The sequence below is a fragment of the Crinia signifera genome, chromosome 11, assembly GCF_055691185.1.
Source record: "Crinia signifera chromosome 11, ASM5569118v1, whole genome shotgun sequence".
In the NCBI taxonomy this organism is placed as follows: domain Eukaryota; kingdom Metazoa; phylum Chordata; class Amphibia; order Anura; family Myobatrachidae; genus Crinia; species Crinia signifera.
Window position 1 is genome coordinate 67900991 of NC_139227.1, and position 20834 is coordinate 67921824.

General features: G+C 41.6%; 1 protein-coding gene across 1 annotated transcript in view; it reads left to right on the plus strand.

Annotated features, from left to right (window-relative positions):
• LRP5 (LDL receptor related protein 5) overlaps positions 1–20221 on the plus strand; it is a 168265-nt gene extending 148044 nt beyond the window's left edge. Inside the window, exons 16-23 of the mRNA XM_083164802.1 lie at positions 2990–3199; positions 8184–8309; positions 8987–9223; positions 10027–10137; positions 11583–11819; positions 13866–14008; positions 15982–16079; positions 16952–20221. Of these exons, the coding sequence (XP_083020928.1) occupies positions 2990–3199; positions 8184–8309; positions 8987–9223; positions 10027–10137; positions 11583–11819; positions 13866–14008; positions 15982–16079; positions 16952–17213 (1424 nt within the window). The 3' untranslated portion in view covers positions 17214–20221. The remainder of the gene's footprint in view (positions 1–2989; positions 3200–8183; positions 8310–8986; positions 9224–10026; positions 10138–11582; positions 11820–13865; positions 14009–15981; positions 16080–16951) is intronic.
• The last annotated feature ends 613 nt before the right edge of the window (positions 20222–20834 follow it).

A 20834-nucleotide genomic window follows, 5' to 3' on the forward strand; every position in this document is an offset into this window, starting at 1 on the left:
TTCTGCAATGTACTTTCACGTAGAGTTGTGCCAGATTTTGCTTCATTTTGAGCTGTGATTGTTTTTAGCCCACAAAATCTCCACCCCATCCCAAGTCCCTATCTGCTCCTGCCTCAATCTCTGTCTTCACAGCTCCCTCTCTCCATATCCAGCTAGTTTGAAACCAATCCATGTCCCTGCAAAAATAGCTTTCCCTTTCTCTTTTGACCTCTTTTAGCACACAAAGTAGTAATTTGGTCCATCGAGTTGCCACTAGTGTTCACTGGCGGTACTTCACCTAATAGAGGTGAGGAGTAGTTAGTTGTGTAGATATATATTAGTATGGGTCGGATGGCACTCAGAATAAAGCGGTTCAAAGTCGGTGTAACTGCCAACGTTTCAAAGCTTTTATTTTCGCTTCGTCTTCAGGACAACATCGTCCTGAAGACGAAGCGAAAATAAAAGCTTTGAAACGTTGGCAGTTACACCGACTTTGAACCGCTTTATTCTGAGTGCCATCCGACCCGTACTATATGAAAGGCTGATTATTTAAGGAGTGCTATCCTGTTACCCCCATCATATATATAATCTCTATTGGCTGTGTGTCACCGAAACACTGCCATCTGTTCAAAGCAAGTGAAACAACCTCTCTCTGTCTGTCTGTCTGTCTGTCTGTCTCTGTCTGTCTGTCTGTCTGTCTCTCTCTCTGTCTGTCTCGCTCTCTCTCTCTGTCTCTCTCTCTCTGTCTGTCTCGCTCTCTCTCTGTTTCTCTCTATCTCTCTATCTCTATCTCTTTATCTATATCTCTATCTATCTATCTCTTTATCTATATCTCTATCTATCTATCTATCTATCTATATCTCTCTATCTCTCTCCCTTACTAGCTTTCAAAGCATTTGCTTTGAGCGGGCTTACTAGTAGATATAGATAGATATAAATACAGATTATGTGACCTTTGACATGTGCAATATGTTAACAAATTAAGAACATCTTTCAGCCGAGCTATACAATACAGTGGAGACAATTTGTGGTCTAGTTCACCAGTTGTTTCATATGGATTTTAAATAAAGATTTTTGCAGCCACTCCTTAAAGCTTCTCGCTTTGGTTGACCGATTACAGTGCCAATTAGTTTAAAAAAGGAGACTATATTAATTCCTAGTAAAGAGCCCGCCTCAAACTTCCCGGCGCATATTTGCTTGTCGCTACCTTAACTGGATTTGACAACAAGTTCGGGAAAAGGCTGTGAATGAATATGCAGCATGGTCACTGGGGCGGAACTTCTATGCTCTTTACAGTTTGAGGAATTACTGCCCTTTGTGTTTCATGTAGCAAAGGAGCCAGTTTCTTTGCCAGTTTGCAATGTGAAGCAGCACATCTGAGAAGGGTTTATTAATCACAGCTAGGTGATGACAACCCCACAGGCTCTAGTAATTAAGCAGTCTTCATTAAGACCCCTTGCGGCAGTGGAAAACATTTTGACATGTAGGAAACCGCTTTGTAAATATGACCTAGCACACTTGGTATGCACCTATGCTAACCGAAGTGTTGACTTGAGTTTCAGGATCTCTTACAGTCTTGATCATTTACTGTAGGCAGCGTTTCATAATATTATGTTCCTTCCTGTCTGTCACATATATAATACAAAATGACGAAATATGCTATCACTGCTGTACCAGTATTTTATTTTTAGTTAATAATGTTAATGGGCATACACACTGCTCTATTTTAACCCTTATTTCTAAGAGATCTGACTATATCGCTTAGAAATGAAGCACGGATCGCTTCGTGTGTATGGCCCCAGGCAATGTGCGGTTCCGCATGTAGCGATCGCTCACAGGGATAAACAGTGCATGTTCTGTCTATCCTGCTAGATCGCAGGGTTTTGCCTCTAAACCATAGAAAAAGCCCCACGCAGCACATGCTCAGCATGGAGGCTGGCTTCACCCCGTGTGCACGTGGCTTAAAGGTTTACAACAGGGATGGGGAACCTTCAGCCCTCCACATGTTGTTGCATTGCTATTTGGCCATATTAAAACTGTTGCAGGGCATGCTGGTATGTGTAGTTCAACAACAGCTGCAGGGCCGAAGGTTCCTCATCTCTGCTTTACAAGATCAAGGGCCAGCTGTACTAAGCTTGAAAAGTGATAAAATGGAGAGTGATAAACTGCCAGCCGATCAGCTCCTACCTGCCATGTCACAGGCTGCTGATACAGTGCTGATACAGGTCTCAGGAATATGATCTATACACCTGATATTCCTGAGACCTGTATCAGCACTTTGCACTTTACCTGCCTACTCATCTGTTCCTGCTGTGACTTTCATCCCCCATCTGGAGCACTTTACACCCCCAAGTACGAACGTACTTAAGAGAGGATCCCTCCATCTTTGGTAGTCCACACTGGACTCGGACACCTCCAGCAGACAGCCTGGATTACAAATTGTCTCCAGCTACCACTTTGGCTTTGGCCCCACTGGACTTCTCAAATACCAACACACGGTAGAGAGGATCCCCCACATTTGCAAGTCCTACATCGGACTGGGATACCTCCAACGTCCTCTCTGTAACACCATTTGATTCCAGAGGTTACCATTGGCCTACAAGTCGATTCCACAATGGGAGATTGACTGACCAGAGCAGGTTATAATAATTACAACTATTCAGGTCCCAGTGACTCATTGATTTTAATATATGCACATTAATGTCACTTATTATTAATTTGTTTTTCTTTTAATAAATTTGTTTTAACATAATTGTTTGAATCATTAACTGAATTGCTGCATATTCTTCTTTGTTCAGCATTTCAATGATGTCCCAAGCTATTACTTTCTACATTTCTGCTGTTGCTGCTGTTGGTTTTGTGGAATTCAAATACTTACTGCACAATTTTATGAGCCGTTCACGCTGCATTAATTGCAATAGCTACATGTGGGTCAGAGGGGACAGGGAAACATTTGTATTTTTGTCACATATGAAACATTTGTTGGATGTATTGTGCTATTTCTTTGCAGGAGCAAATAGAATAACTTTGCAAGATTCAAATATCCTTCAGCCAATGGGACTTTCCATCCTTGGAGATCACCTCTACTGGATTGATCGGCAACAGCAGATGATTGAAAGGGTAGAAAAGACGAATGGGTTGCAAAGGACAAGAATTCAGGGCCGCATAGCCCACCTCACAGGAATTCATGCTGTGGAGAGTCTGGACATGAATGAGTTAAGTAAGTATCATTTTTGCTGCAATCCCCTACTGTGTAGGAGTATTGGTTGAGGTCTGCTCTTGGTAAAGTCTATAATATGTTTTGCACTGCTGAGAAAATTAATTAAATATTGTATATTTTAGTTTTTGTCCGCTGCAGTATTTAGTAAGTATTACATAAAGAGAGAAGAAAAAAGGATTTGTCTTGGTCTGGTGCACCAATGAAAGGATTGGAGTCCTAAAATCTAACTTTTAATTGATTTCGCATTAAAACAAGCGAAATATAAAAACACATATAACAAATACAGATGGGGAAGGTATTAATAAAAATGCCCGTGCGAGCGGTGTGATATTTTTCACAAGTGTAGACCAGCCTCCTCTGTACAAATTTTGCCCGTCAGGGTATAATTTATTTCTGCAGTCATTCACTGCTAGGTATTTGTATCAATTTGTTACAGAGAAGAAATGTAGAATGTTACTTTTGTATCGTTCAAGGAGAAACTGAAAGTGCATGTATTACCAAGCCTCTCTGAGAGTCTACAGTCCTCTTAGCTGGTTTGGAATTGGTACATCTGTCAGACCACACTTAGGTCTACAGTCATTAGGTTGACCCCACTAGGTCGACTGGCAGGAAGGTCGACCTGACTTAAGGTCGACATGGGCCAAGGTCGACATGACTTAAGGTCGAATTTGCTTAAAGGTCGACATGAGGAAGGTCGACTGGTCATAAGATCGACATGGATTTTTGGCTCAAAAAACAGTGAAAAACCCATGTCGACCTTATGACCAGTCGACCTTCCTCATGTCAACCTTTATGCAAATTCGACCTTAAGTCATGTCGACCTTAAGTCAGGTCGACCTTCCTGCCAGTCGACCTAGTGGGGTCGACCTAATGACTGTAGACCTAAGTTCATTCTAATAGATGACCGCATCCCGCTGGTTTAGCGTAAGTGGGAGACCAGGACCTAAATATGTGTTATTATTATTCACACTGATGTTCACAAAATCACATTTAATTGGCACATAGGCTCGATTTTATCACAGTACTACAGCCATAGAGAATATAAAATCATCACTGCTGACACAATTAAGATTGTCCAGCCACGTACTGCGAGACCAGACAAATTCTTGTAGTAATATAATCAGCATTTGAACATAAGAGGTAGCACTGTGATAATATTGAGCCCATGTGCCAATCAAGTGTTATATTGTGATAAATCAGCGCTCCCTGATACTCTCTGAGCTCAGGCTCCTATGTAAAAATATATACATTTACATGCTGAGAGAATACCATTATCCCTGCTATCCAGTCACTCGCTGCAAGATAATATAAATCAGTGCAGCAATTACAATCAGCATTTGCACAGAGACCTAAACAAACATTCACCAATAAAGAGATAGTACTGTGATAAAATCGAGCCTATGTGAAAATTAAATGTGCTTTTGTGAACATCAGTGTGAATAATAATAAAAACACCTTTAGGTCCTGGTCTCCCACTTACGCTAAACCAGCTAAGAGGACTGGAAACTCTCAGAGAGGCTTGGTAATACATGCACTTTCAGTTTCTCCTGAACGATACAAAAGTAACATTCTACATTTCTTCTCTGTAACAAATTGATACAAATACCTAGCAGTGAATGACTGCAGAAATAAATTATACCCTGACGGGCAAAATTTGTACAGAGGAGGCTGGTCTACACTTGTGAAAAATACCACAAATAAAAATTGGACACACGCCGCACGCTCGCACGTGCATTTTTATTAATACCTTCCCCATCTGTATTTGTTATATGTGTTTTTATATTTCGCTTGTTTTAATACGAAATCAATTAAAAGTTAGATTTTAGGACTACATTCCTTTCATTGGTGCACCACACCAAGACCAATCCTTTTTTCTACTCTCTTTATGTGAATTATTCTATTTGTCAGTGGTAGCACACCCCTAAATTATACCAGATACAAGGCTGTTATAATAATAAACAGGGGGTCACTCCTATATCCAACCAATATAACTCAAGGATACACGATCTTGTGCGATTGTACCCAAACCCCATTTTGTTTAGTAAGTATTACCCTACCCCTCCCAAACACACACACCAGTTATATTATTTTATAATTTATATTCCATATTTCCCCAACAAAGTTCTCCTTTGCAAATTGTTTCATTGACCACAGCACAAATTAAGACAGACTCAAAGGAGCCTTTTCAATTCTCGTTGCTTTTTGCCAACAGACACCGAGATTACCATTGAGTACAGCAGGCTGCTTTTCCTGTGCACCTCAAACATTTTTACTTTGCATCCATTCGCACGGAAATCAAAAAATTGTTTTAGACCCGACAGATTTGTTTATTTTTGTTGCTCTTGGATACCACAAGGGAAACTTCTTTCTGTGCAAATTAATTATTCTTTTTGTCATCTAAGAGCAAAGGAAATGAGAAAATCTGCTTGAACAAGAATGCTCTGAACTTCCCCTTTAACCCATCAAGTTTATTCCCAGTGCTTTCATTAAGGTGGCGGTAAAATGACATAGTTGAGTCATTAACAACATAGTATATTTTTGTATGTGAAATTCCAAGCACTGATTTTTGGGGTTATTGTACGGTCTTGAACTGTAGATAAGAGAACAAAGAGTAAGATTGAATATTTCATTTTTTATTTGAGAAAGTGCTAAAGAACATGGACATTCCAGTGCATTCTCAGTCTAAGTAAATCTTTTTATTAGTATTGTCTGTATTTTCAGACTGTTTGATGGGTCTGGGTTTTAGCCTGTTATTACCTTCAATATTGCAGGAGAGTGACATTTTGTTTCAGGTTAACTGGAACTGGTTACATGGCAGGAGCTGGTTATAGACTGACATGGTTTCTAGGTGCATTTCTTTTATATGAGCAGTATAAAGTCCCTTTTTAATATGGGACATTTAAGATTTTCACAGATTCTGTGGCTGGTTAAATTTCACCTAGTTTTAATCAGCCACAGAACCTATGGGAATAATGGGTGCTCTGAATTAAAGATATATTATGGCAAGCCTAAATACATAGATATAAATAATGCAAAACCTTGTTAGGGCGGTATTCAATGCCGATTTTCGGCATGTGCAGCTAATCCTTTTTAGGATTCGCTGCACATTCGCCACGTTCCGGAGAGCTGGAGCATTCGCTGCGAGCCCTGCATGTCGCCCTACTCAACGCCGCAGGGAGATGGAAGTCTCCCTGCCTGCGCCAGAATGTGTGGGGAAAGGAGGGCTCCCCGGGACACAGGCAGAACAAGCTGGCAGGGGATGCTGGTAGGGAGCTGCTGCACTGCTCCCACTAGTGTATATGTAATGAGCGGGATCAGTGAATATATGAATATTTAATGAGCTGCTCTCGGCCCCCTGCTGGCTGATATGTGTAAAAAAAATAAAAATTAAATATATATTCATGTGCAGCCCGCACATGAATAAAAATAGCATGCCCCTTCACACCAAATAAAAAAAATAAAAAAACTTTATTTTAAAAGATAACATTCCAGTTCACCTTAAAAAGATGGTGACTGCTACACGGTGAAGCACGGCAAAAATCGCGTTGAAAGCAATTCGCCATCCTAGCATTGAATACACTCACAGCGAATGTAAGTGAAAATCACATTAAAAACAACATCGACTTGCAGCGAGCATGAAACTGAGAACTGGCCGGCATTCACGGTTTGCTTTCGGCAAACAGTGAACATTGAATAGGGTGAATCAGATTCACTAAATACAGCCCGATTCTCCGAAAAACACGATGAATCGGGAGCATTGAATACTGCCCTTAGTGTAGGATATAATTGAGAATATTTCTACTAAAAATAAATCCGTACCTATTTAGGAATTTTGACTGCTCAGAGGAGGGTCCATTTTAATAAAGCTTCTCTGTTGCAGCTATAGCAGAGCATACTGTACTGGCCTTTACACTTCTGTGCCCTAGTGATTTCCCAACAGAATGTTCACATACAGTAATGTCCATTGCAAGTTGAGTTTGGCATACCCTATTTGCCTATATACTGCTCCCTTGCACTACTACCTCTTTCCTAGTGAGTCCTCATATGAATAATACAGATCAATTGGTTTCTGCTCTTCTGAGACCATATTGTAATGCAAATAATCATCCACACTTATAGTGTGTACACACGGTCCGATTTCCTTTCCGATGTTGACGATATAGTCAACATCGGATCGGAATCGGATGCAGATCGCAAGGATTTTAACCCTTGCAATCCCGATCCGATCCCGATGGGCGTTCACATATCGGAAGCCAGAAAGTCTTGGCTGCCTTGTCTATATAGTGCAGATCTGCACTATATAGTCAAGATTGGATGCAAATCGGATGTGCCTTTAAGATCCTATCCACGATCTGATGGGATCGTGGATAGGATCTTAAGGCACATCTGACCATGTGTGCACACCATTAGAGGGTTATTCAATCTCCTGCTGCTATTCCCGACAGGGGAAATAGTGGCGGGGCCCTATTCAATGCGATCTTCCCCAACAGCATTGAACAGGGATTTCAGCAGAATGTGCCAGACTTTACAAACAGCCGGGCCTATTCTGCCGGGAATTGTCATGCTCCCGGCCGCAGCTCATTGAATTAAGCCTGCCGATTCAGCGTTGAGCCGGACCGAGAACAGGATAGGGTCACGGCTGTTGGGCTAGCCCGACAGTCGTGACCCTGCATTGAATACCCACTTAACCTGCTGGCACCTTCATAGGTGAATTGGTCACTCCTGGTCTATGTACAGCAGAACCACCTGCTTCCCAGATATTGCTGCTGCTTATCTATTTACTTCTGGGCTCTCTTGCCAACACAAATGGAATAAATAACTGCGTGCTTTATTTTGATGTGTACAGATACAATAGTACACGTATTTGGCATTTTAGGCCTCTCTTCCTGCTCTGTTAGTTAACGGTTCACAACCTGTGGGGTCTTGTTATGCATAGGCAGAGCATTATATACCAAATATTTCACAGCAAATTGTATGGTTTCAGCTACACATCCGTGTTCTCGTGACAATGGAGGCTGTTCTCATATCTGCATTGCCAAAGGAGATGGCACCCCTCGCTGTTCCTGCCCAGTGCACCTCGTCCTCTTGCAGAACCTTCTGACGTGTGGAGGTATGTGTTAGAAGAACTTTTTTTTTTCTGATATAAATTTGTTAACATGTATTGTATAGAATTGCTGCTATATACAGGTTGAGTATCCCCTATCCGAAATGCTCGGGACCACGGTTTTTGGAATAAATTTTTGTAGCCATACTTACCTGTCCCCTGATGGTGTCCGGTGGTCCCTCGGCATCCGCGCAGTCCCCGGGCGTCCACAGCAGGCCTCCGGCATCTTCTCCGGGTCTCCAGCGGTCCCAGGAATGCATTGCGCGAGTGTGCGCGCGCACCGGTGACGTCACCGGCGCGCGCGCATACTCGCGCAATGCATTCCTGGGACCGCAGGAGACCCTGGAGAAGATGCCGGAGGCCTGCTGTGGACGCCCTGGGACTTGGTAAGTATGAAAAGAGGGTTAGGGGGGTTAAAAAAAAAATTTTCGAATGATTCCAAAAACCACGGTTTTTGGAATAATTCGGATAGGGGATGCACGGATAGGGGATACTCAACCTGTACTGCTAAAAGACCATGGGCGAAGAGAGATTCAGAAAGTGAGAGATTTGGTAAGAATGCTCCAGTTTTTTTAAAGCAACAATCATTTACACTGCAAAACCAGTTTGATCATCCTCCTCCTATTACATTTCACCCCATGTGTTTTTGTAAAAAGAAGTAAAATAAAGGTGTCATTTCACAGAGCCTCCAACTTGCTCTCCTGAGCAGTTCTCATGCGCCACCGGCGAGATTGACTGTATCCCTCTGTCCTGGCGCTGTGATGGCTACTCCGAGTGTGAGGACAAGAGTGATGAGGAGAACTGCCCCTTGTGCTCTCCCAATCAGTTCCAGTGTGAAAAAGGGCGATGCATCGATGTGCGCAAAAAGTGCAATGGAGAGTTTGACTGCCAGGATAAATCCGATGAACTGGATTGTGAAAGTAAGGAGAGAGCTTTTCTCACACGGGTCTACAGTATCCGCAACGGGAGCAATTGTGCATCAAAACTCGTGATTTAACCCTTTGAGTGCCAACATTACTGTGAGCAATCCTCAAAATATCTGCTAAAAATGCCAGCACCGCTCACAGCGACTCTTCTTTTAGTATAAATAAATACGAATACAGTCAAGTCAATTAATTGAAGCTAAGCTAAATATTGCACCCAAACAAAGAACAGTCGCTGTGAGCGGCGCTGGCATTTTTAATGGATATTGTGAGGATCTCTCACAGCAACGTTTGCACTCAAAGGGTTAAAGGAAAAGGAAAAATAATTGTGTGTATGCTGAGCACGGCTGACTATTCTAATCCTGTGGCAAACCAGCCATAGCTCAGATATGTCCATGCAGGCTGACTGATCCGAGTTCAGTGAGTATCCATATAGCCAGCGGCAACTGTTGCCACTGGGGTGCAGCACTGACCAAAGACTGCAGGGGGAACTGGCCAGTACATATCTTACATACACCTTCAGGCTTTTGTCAGCTCTGTACATAAACCTCAATTATAATTTCATAGACTGCATGGTGTGATAATTAAACAGGAGGCAACATTTGATTTTTGGTCTTTGCATAGGTCTTTCTAAGTCTCGGTTTAGGTCAACTATAGGAGCCATCAAGTGCTCATCCAGATAAATTGCTGGGTTAATAATATTTCTCGCAGGGAACTACACAGCCCAGCCCATGTTTAGTCGCTGACGCTTAAGGTTGCGCAGTCATTTGAAGTAAGTGTCTACTCTTCTCGTATTGCAGCAGTATGTCTACCTAATCAATTCCGTTGTGACAATGGCCAGTGCGTCACCACAAAGCAGCACTGTGACACCTTCCCGGACTGCAGTGATAACTCGGATGAGATCATGTGTGGTGAGTAACTGTAGCCATTTGGCTTTTTCTAGTTCGTCAGCTCATGCCATTTGGCACTATACATTAAAATAAGGGCAACACACACACACTCGGTTGGTCACTTTATTTGGTGCACTGGTATAGCTGCTCTTTAATTCAAATATCTAAGCATACAAATGTATGGCAGCAACTCAGTGCATAGCATGGTACATGGGTTCAGTCATTGTTCATTCAGAACACAATGGTAGATGAAATCTAAATGCCTTTACCCGTACAATGGTTATTGGTGCCAGGCAGTCTGATTTGAGTAACTCAAACTTCTGATCTCCTGATATTTGAGGTCACAACAATCTGGAGTTAGGGACCATGTTGTGAGGAAAAAACATTCAGTGAGCATCAGTTCTGTGGGCAAAATGGTTGAGGCCAGGTGAGAATGGCCGACTGATTTAAAGCTGACATTATGCTGACCATAAGTGAAATAACAATGTGTTGCAGCAGTGAGCAGAAGGGGAGCTCCGTACACACAGCTCATTGAACCTTGAGGGAAGGAAGATCTTAGACTGCCCACCCTAATTACACATATAGTAAGCGGCACCATCATGCTGAGACTTGTAGTTCCACAAAGAAACAGAACATATAGTGCTGCTGCCCACGATACAAAGTTGTTGGCGTACTTTTTGGCCCAAAATTACCAGCCTACCGACCAACGTGTAGGTGACGTCATCTCTGGTGGGTCCCTGATACTAAATACTGAAATCTGGGGCGTGAAACTCCACTAAGCCAGTGAAGGCCAGCTACCCCAGGGAGGCACACTAGTGAGAGGCGAAGATGCAGTGTGTTAATAAAAAAAAGCAAAAGGTGTTAATTAAGGCTAAAAAGATTAGTAGTATTCATGAATAGCACAAGATCCCTACTGTGAGTGAGCATCCATGTTCTGTGCAATCCTGGTAACGTTGGATGCACCAGGAGTGCCTATTACTTTGATATGGTTTTTGTGTATCTGTTTGCGGCTGTATACTGAGCAGACAGAACTTGTATTGTACATTTCTGCAGCTGCTACATTGAAACACACTCTGTACAGATTCAATAAAGGTCACACACATATATAGAGGTGTCATATAAGGTAACTCTGCACCGTCTCCTCCTGTGTCCTAGTCACATTTTTTTTGTGCCCAAGATGCATTTTCTGCAAAAAAATAAGCCTGAGGCTAGAAGAATCGCACACAGCCGGGCTTTGCAGGAGGGACAGCATAGATGTATGAGGGCACATTTGTTGCCAACTGTAATTCAGATCTGCATTTATTTCACAGCACCCAATGCTGATTACTTGCATGTAAGGCTGAATACATGTGAGATCGTGTACACCGAAGATTAAGTTAGGCATGTATTGCAGATGGTTGGTCTAGTTGCCGGTCTTCCCTGTACAGTTATTGCTTGCTTCTGACTGTATATTCCTTTTATTTCAGAACTGAATAAGTCCCCATCTGAGGCAACCCCTTCGCATAGCAGTGCGATATTACCAGTCATCGGCATTATTCTGTCAGTATTTGTATTTGGTGGCGTCTATTTTGTGTGTCAGAGAGTCGTGTGTCAAAGGTACACTGGACCGAATGGTCCTTTTCCTCATGAATACATCAGCGGAACACCCCACGTTCCTCTTAACTTCATAACAAGTAGAAGTTCACAGCCTGGCACCTACACAGGTAAGCCTTCATATTGCAAAGGGGGGGGGGGGGGGGGGACTAAAACTTTATAAAGCGATGTATGGTGAGAATGTGACATTCTCATGTATGAGTTTATATATAACCACGTATCCTTAGTCCTAACTTGGAATTCATCCCACAGTAACTTCTGTCTGACAATGAATTCTGATAGCCTGTGCTCATAAGGCATCTGGTGCTAGGAATTGGTCCCGCTCTCCTGGGCCAGCCTTCTCAGACATGTTTTTTTATTACATTTCCCAACATTGGGGGATAAGTTAATAACAGGTCTGTTGTGGTAAACAAGCAAATCCAGAGAGGGACTCTTGTAATTATGTTTTCCTGGGGGACTCTGCTTGTGTAGCTCCTAAAGAATCTGCAGTGGCAGCTGGGAAGTTAAAATATAGGATCAGCTGAAACGTGATCCTATAAAATGTAAAGCATTGAGTCATGTGGATTACTCCGCTAAGCTTTAAACACTGCCCCGGCCTTGGTTTCACATAAACTGTCTGACACAAACTTCCATATTCACTTTCTTTGTTTTCCCATCAAATGACACCTTTTGTATTTGTCTATATAATGCCGCCTTGTTTAACAAGAGATGAGGTAACTGTCTAAAAAGAAAGAAAATATACTGTATATTCCCCTTTATACTTTTTAAATGATTTTTAATGGTTTCCAAATAGTAAGGAATAAGCTGGTGTTTAACACTATGGAGCAGAGTCAATTCAAGAGCGAAGTTGCCGGAATGGCTTTGCGAGTTTCCTCACATAGGGCCAATACTTCTCACTGTCTATGGAGGTGTGAGCAGAATCCACCTACTGTACTGTATACCTACAATGCAAGCTGAAATTGGCATTGTAATGTAATTTAAAATTTCCAATATAGATATAATCATATAAACTATTGGAGAAAAAATACTACTGTATTTGCTGGCGTATAAGACTACTTTTTTTCCCCTGAAAAACATGCCTCCAAGTGGGAGGGTCGTTTTATACGCCGGGTGCACTTATATAACAAACTCTGTATTTTGAGTGGAAATGTTGGGGGGTCGTCTTATACGCCGGCAAATACGGTAATTGTATAACAAATGATGGATCACCAACATATTTGTATAGTTATATAATGCTAGTACAATTTTCACTTTAAGGCCAATAACCCCATTAATTAGCAGATTTGTGAAGCTCCACTGTCCAGGAGTTCAGCCATAATGAACATTCCTCCTCCCCTATGCATGTTTGTGTGTGCGATCTGCATGGCTCAGCCAGTAATGGGGAAGCCCAACATTTCCTCTTATAAGCTCTGGTGATTGTCTTATGTGTTTGGTGGCCTGTGGTAAAGGGGTTTATTTTTATTCTCAAGTTACCTAAAAATGGTCATAGTGAATGATCTTACCACATTGTTTGTGCATTTACATATCACTTTTAATTAATTTGTTTTCTTTTTCTTCAGTTGTTTTTATAGTTTGTGTATAACTAACATCATGGATTATTTTCTCTTTGGGTTTATGTGGAATTTTACCAGTGATCATCATCCAAAATTTTCGTGGTTATTCTGAATCACTCAGAAAGGCACAATCACTCTCTAATGGACAAAACCATGTGCACTGCAGGTGGGGCAGATGTAACATGTGCAAAGATAATAAGGTTTGGGTGGGGTTTGTACTTCAAACTGATATCTATATTGCAGTGTAAAAATAAAGCCGCCAGTATTTACCTTGCACAGAAACCATAAAACACCCAAATCTGATTTTCTCTGCACATGTTACATCAGCCCCACCTGCAGTGCACATGGTTTTGTCCATTAGAGTGATTGTGCCTTTCCGAGTGAATCAGAATAACCCCCAAATTAAGGCCCCAATAGTAATTTATTTAGAAGAAACTGTGGTGAAGTATAGTTTGTACAGATTTATTATTATGTACAGTATGTTGTGATGTATAGTTAATAAAACTTAACTTAGCTGCGCGTTTACTTAGAAATCACTGCAGTAACAGTATTAGGTGTACTTATTTTGGTTCTTACATTTTTGTTTATTCTGATTTTTCTCAGGTATACCGTGTGGGAAGCAAATGATCAGTTCCATGAGTATCATCGGAGGCGGCAGCAGCGGAGCCCCACTGTATGATCGCAATCATGTGACTGGAGCCTCTTCCAGCAGCTCTTCTAGCACCAAAGCCACTTTATACCCTCAGGTGAGACACCCATTTAGGGATATACACAATTGCTGTCTGTTTGACATCTTACCCCTTTTAGGGTGGAATTTAATGTGTGCCAATATTTCAAATATCAGCACACACGTATTCTAAGATGGCCATCTCAAATCTCTCCCCCCCCCCCCTGTAGATTCGACTTTTTAAAAAAGCGAATCTGCATTATCAAAGATGGCTGATAGATTGCTGAACCCGCTGCCGTTTTCAACAAAACAGATCTTTTCACCGATCCATGTGTTTTACGACTGTCGTAACAGTTAAGATAGTCAGATATAGAATACCGATCGGCGAATTGATTGATATTTCCGACAGTCGGAAACGAGTATTTACATTTTTTTTTATATAGATTCTAACAAGTGTTTCCATTGTCAGATTATTTTGTGATTTTGCAATCCATGTATTATTATATGTAACTAGTCTTTGTGATTCATTCACATTTGTTGTACGATAGGGATGTGAGTATGGTAGGAAGGCATTGTTAATGATGATCATGCAGGCCCATTGAGCCAGCGCCTTACTGCCTCTGTCTAGATGATGACATACGGAAAGCAATGATAAAGAACCAGATGAAAGGACATCTCATGTGCCAGCTGTTTGAGTGATAATGTGGAACTAGGTGGTCTTTCAGACATTGGCAGAAGGAAAGCTTTTGCTGCCCAGTGATGGCGATAACAACATCTAAACACATGAGAGGCCAATAGGACAGCTGGAGAATTCCAAGACACTTTGATAGCTATGAAAAATACTTTCTAATATATTAATCATCATACATGGAGACAGATAAAAGGCCCTGGCATATATGTCTGTAGATGAGCTCCATCACTTGTACTCTGTGAAATTAGGATCCACAGCTACTTATTCCAAGCAATTAACGCTCACACAGTCATTGCTCTGTGGGAGTTTATGGGCAGTTATGCTCAACATTGCTTCCTAAAGACAAAATGACCCAATCTTGGCCTCGGAATGCAGATAATGCTAATGATTCCCTATGTTGCCATGTTTGCCATAGAAAGCTACTGGTCTGTGCTGCTCCGTTTTGTATCCACTCAGGTTCAGTGTTTGACGTAAGCCAGTGATTTATACACCACTCAGATTGTTTCCAGACCGGAGCATGTTCCAATCTTGTCCTATGCTACAGCGTGATTGACAGACTTAATCCATTTAGGGGCAGGGAGGGATAGCACCGGTAACTCTGAGTAAGCTTAGTGGGATTTCTGTTAGTCACGGTCTCTTACCACAGGATAAATTATCTCCCAGGACTATCTAATTAGCCCATCATGCAAGTTGCAGTTAACAGGGATTTCCTTTCAGATCTGAGCAAACCCAAATATACTGTATAGCCTGAACCATGGTAAAAAAAAAAAAGGTCTGGGAATTTATCCCAGATATTGTGTGTTAACGCTGATAACATGGTTATTAACCAGGTGAGAATGAACGGCTCTAATTGAATTGTCCCAGATGTCGCCAGGTCAAATTGAAGACCACCTAAGACTCAGATGCTGTGTCTTTAGATGCATCATCCAGATCTGCGATGCTGGCAGGTGTCCTTTTTTTGTTTTTGCTATGTCTGACAGACTCTAATTCAGGCACTAACTGAGCCCTTGTCACACCAAGCTCATAATTGTGTTACAGATTACAGTGGCACAAAATTGAGGTTGTTATAGCCATTTTATTATACTCCATTCAAATTGCAACAGTAAAAAAAAAAAAAAGGGGATGATCCCATTAGTTTAGTGTTCAAAATCCATTTCTACATCTGCCCTGAGCAGTATATACTATGTAACGGACATCATCCCAACTAGAGACATTTGAAATCAAAATATGAAAGTGCTGTTTGATACTAGGAAGTCCGATGTTTCTGCTCTACATTATCTGCTGGCTGCTTGTGTCCCGGCCCACTTTGACCATAGAATAAAAGTTTGTATTCAGGGGACTAACTCAAATTGTTTTTCCAGATCTTGAATCCGCCTCCATCACCAGCTACAGATCGGTCTTTATATAACACAGAGGTGTTCTATTCCTCTAATAGTCCATCCACTACTAGATCGTACAGGTAAGATGTTGGTGTTAATGCAAGATATTGCTGGTTTGACATTTAAGCAAAATGTAATACAGCTTTTGTTGTTTAGATCTTCCCATAGGGCTCAATTCAGACCCGTTCGTTAGCCTGTCCCTGATGGTTGGGGTTAGTGCATACGCAAGCCCCCTGTGGGAACGTCTTCGGCGAGTTTCACACTCGCCAAGGCGTTCGTACGGTGAGGGGAGGGGTCGCGGCCGGGAACCAGAGCAGCGAAACGCCCAGCATTTTACTCACTTTCATTAAAAATACCTAAAAAATAAACAAAAATGGAAAAACCATCAATGGCACCACACAGAATAGTTATCTGCCATGGATGTTTTGCGTTACTATGGTAAATCGTTAATGGTAACCACTGCAATGGTTATGGCTTCCTAACCGTAAAAGTAGGAAGTGGGTTCTGTCAACTGGGGCCAATTGTCTATAAAGTTTGTTTAAAATAAAAAAGTAAAAATGATTCTGCTGCACAGAACGCGACTCCAGCGGCAGTGAGTGCTGTGTATGTGCTGTCTGTCTGTATCGCCGAGGAGGTGACTTACTGGTTACCTCAGTGGGTCTAGTATTAGTACACATCACAATAGCAGAAGTGGCTTTTAATACACAATATGTGAGCAGATAGTCCATGGACGTATGGGTACTTATATGTGAGTTGGGCGTCCACTATAGTTAGTACGCTCATACCCCCACTATCCATGTCGGCATGGAGTTGATTTTATATAGTGTGGCGAGCCGCCGAGCCCGAAGTGTGGCAAATAGCTTAGTGGGCGCCCAACTAACATATAAGTACCGACGTATGTTTATCAATTTAACAATTTGGAGTAAAATCATTTTATTTTGTTTTTTTACAGACCCTACCTTATTCGGGGCATTGCTCCTCCAACCACACCGTGCAGCACAGATGTGTGTGACAGTGATTACACGACCAGCAGATGGAAAGCTAATAAATACTACATGGATTTAAATTCTGATTCCGACCCCTACCCACCTCCTCCCACTCCACGGAGCCAGTACATGTCAGCAGAGGAAAGCTGTCCCCCATCCCCAACCACAGAACGGAGCTATTTCCACCTCTACCCTCCACCCCCCTCACCATGTACGGACTCTTCATGACCCCAAGCAGAAGGAACCTGTCCCTTTTTAATTTGTAAATATTTTTAAATATGAACAAATATATAAATATATATATATATTTTATGATTTTAAAGATAATTCTGATTTGTTGTTTTTCTAAAAAAAATGCGAAAAAAGCTAAATGAGAAAAAATAAATGTGAATACAAATGGGTTGGGGGGGATGTGAAAATTGTACAGTGGAAAAATATTTATATAATTCTTTTTTATTAAGTGCCATGTTTCTAATAATTTTTGAATCCCAAGGTGCGGTTTTCATGTTTCTTTACCTCATCCATTAAACTATGAGAGGCGCCTTTATACCTGGGTTCTACCAAGGCTGTCTCGGGAAACTTTGTCTATCCTGAAATGGAGCTTTCAGAATCTTCTCCCTTACCCTAGATTAGACCCATAACAGCTGGAATGCTATGCAATCCATAAAAAAAGGCAATATCGGGTGTATAATTTACATTTGTGCCTTTCTAAAGAATTGGTCACACTCACAAGGCCATGGTGGCAGAATTATGGCAGCTGGGGAAAATTGTTTATGTGGACATGCTTCATGTGGTTGAACATACCATCTTCTTTTACATGGCTCTGGTAGGACTTTTATACTGGCGCCATACCCTTCTGACGGGGGACCAAGTGATGGGCCCTATCTCCAGTGTACAGTATACCTAGAAATCCCATAAGTGCAAGCCAAAAGTCCTAATCCGTGCTAAATTGGGATCCGGATATAACTAACATTACTGAGGCCTGTTATTTGTGTAAGCCCAGCATTGGTGCATAAAGGGAAATCTGTCGCTTCAAGTTGTTCGTATATTGCATAGCTTACAAAGCAATTACCTCCTGGCCCCAGCTCCATTCCATATTGCTGCGTGCATGAATCCAGTGCATCAAATATGGACTCTTCTATGCCTGTATGTGACATACACACTGCAGCCTGCGGCAATTCTTAGCCCTTTGTTCTTTCTGTATATGCCCTTGTGGATGGACCTCACAGTTTTACTAAGAATGACCACTGTAGCCGGCATATGCATTCTCAGCCATCCATCTGAAATTCAGTTGAAAGATCCAAGGATCACTTGGGGAAATAGGCTTATCATAAAATGAAGAACTGCACAGGGATTACAGTGGGTATAGGTGTTAACGTTCATTACAACGGCTAGCATATATTACCATTTGTATGTTGCTCTATTGTACTATATTAAAACCTACAGGAATTGGAAATGTATGTTTATCCCCTCAGACATAGCGGGAGATCCGTGTGCTGTTTACGTTCTCATCACTTATTAAGCACAAAAAGAAACCAGTATTTGGCCATGTGGAAAAATGTGTGTTATGGAATAGTCATGTTCTGCAGTCTGAACTCCCTTATTTTTCTGGAAAATAATAATTGGATAGGGCAAAAAAACTAAATCATCAATGTAATTTGTTTTTTTAAGGTTGGGGGAGGTATTTGGATACCCCCTAAAGACTTAAATATCTTGCCATATTTAAGTAAAACTATCAACACTTGCGAAGGCCCTGTTCATAAAGTCTGTTACACTCTACTGGAGATGAGCATATATACTGCCAGAGGACAGATGTGTCCACATACATTTTGGCTATTTTTCCTCAATTTGGCACGACATGAAAAACACGGCTTAGCTGTTTTTCCAAATGTAGCAAGTTGATGGATTCTAAAAAATTTTTGCAGAAGTACAATTTGTATATGTAATAGATTAGAGAAGCAAAGGTGTACTGTATGTCATGTTGCACCAAGGTTAGAACATTCTGTTACAGAAACCAGGATAACCACTGTCCCTTAGCTGCAGTGGATTTGGAATCTGGATTGCTGTAGGGTCTCAGGAGTTTACTACTTTAAATGTTAGGCAGTTCTTTTAGTTTCCGTTTTCAAAACTGCAAACATTCAGCATGGATCAATAATGTGAGAATTTTCAGTGGACTGCGAGCAGAAAAGTGCAAATGCATCACCATCTAACCGTTTTTTCCATCTGTGTCAGTTTAGTGTTTCCACTAATTTGCTCAAGAACTAAGCTCCAAGTGTTTGTTGCTGACGTCGGAGACGCTGCCATAAAACTCTTGGGAATACCTGCATTTTTACCAATACACCCAGAAAGTGACCTGTTTCCGCCCATAAACGCATGCTTCCTGTCAATCAAACTATGACTTCTGTGCGTACAGATATTTATTCACAAAATGCGAGGGCACATTGCAGATATTGTGCCCCAGCAGCAATTCAATAATCAAATGGATTGAGAATTCTCCAATTAGTGATCTACGCTGAATTAGGACGATTGGTGTGTTTATGTTCTGTTTTGGAACTGCTAAAGATACAAATGTTGAATTGAGAAAAGGGAAAATATTGTGCTTATGGACAGCAGTTGAAAGGCAAGGGTCATCCATACCTAAATGTTCAAATGAGCTCTGTTTCGTCAGGGTGGACATGTATGGGAGTCAATGGGTGTGTTATGACGGCCCGACAGTCGGGATGTTGACTGTCAGTATACCGACATCGGAATCCCGACCACCGGTACTCCGACGGGGGAGCACAAGAAGCTCGCTGCACTCACCACAGGTTCTATTCGAACAGTCAGGAGTATGATGTCTGTATACTGACCATTGGGATCCCAACTGTTGGGCCGTCATCAGGCACCCAAGCAGATAAGCTCAGCCGGAACGAAGGTGAGGTATATTGCTAACTGATTTGGAAGTGTTTGATCGCTCTGCTTGTGACAAGTTTAATTCTTCAGCTTATTGTTTATCATATGTGAACAGTTGCCCCCTCGCTTCTCCTTAAATTCCTATTGTGTACTTAATTGTTCTAACAGCACTTCATAAAATGTATATATTGTATTTTGTAAAAAAGAATAATTCACAGTAATACTGAACTTATTTATTTTTGCTTGCATTATACCTTGAATGATTTTGTTTTTAGTTTGTTAATCCCGATACTTTATTCCACAGCTAATATAGCACGTCATTAAATTTTTCTAAGTTATATGAAGTTCATATTAAGGCATTTATTTCCTTACATTGCAGTGAAGTACATCTGTTTAATCTGGTCTGTAAGTGCTTTTACACTACACATAAGTGAATGAGAGATGAAGGTAACCACCAATAACATTAATACCAACCAAATATGCGATTGCAAATCCCCACTGCATAAAACAAATCTGTTCATAGTGAAAACATCTTGTACTTCCATTTCGCTCCACAAATGGGGTTTTCCTTGGTATGTAATACTGGGGAAAGTGTTTTATTCTGGCATGGATTGTGGCAATATTTTTCTTTCTTGATGTATAAACATCTCGGATGCTGGGGTGGGAGGAGTGGAACCCCATCACCACCACTGGTGATTGGGGTGGGAGGAGTGAAACCCCATCACCACCACTGGTGATTGGGGTGGGAGGAGTGAAACCCCATCACCACCACTGGTGATTGCGTCACAGCCTCAGAGTGCATCAGCCTAGTGCTGATGTGCTGTGTATCTTCTCGCAGGACATGCTCAAGATTATCTACGCAGCCACTGTGACCGGGGCAAGGACACCTGCAGCTGTCGGAACCGTCAGTTCTTGTAGATAGCAGCACTGATAATATCAAGGTCTCACATCTCCACA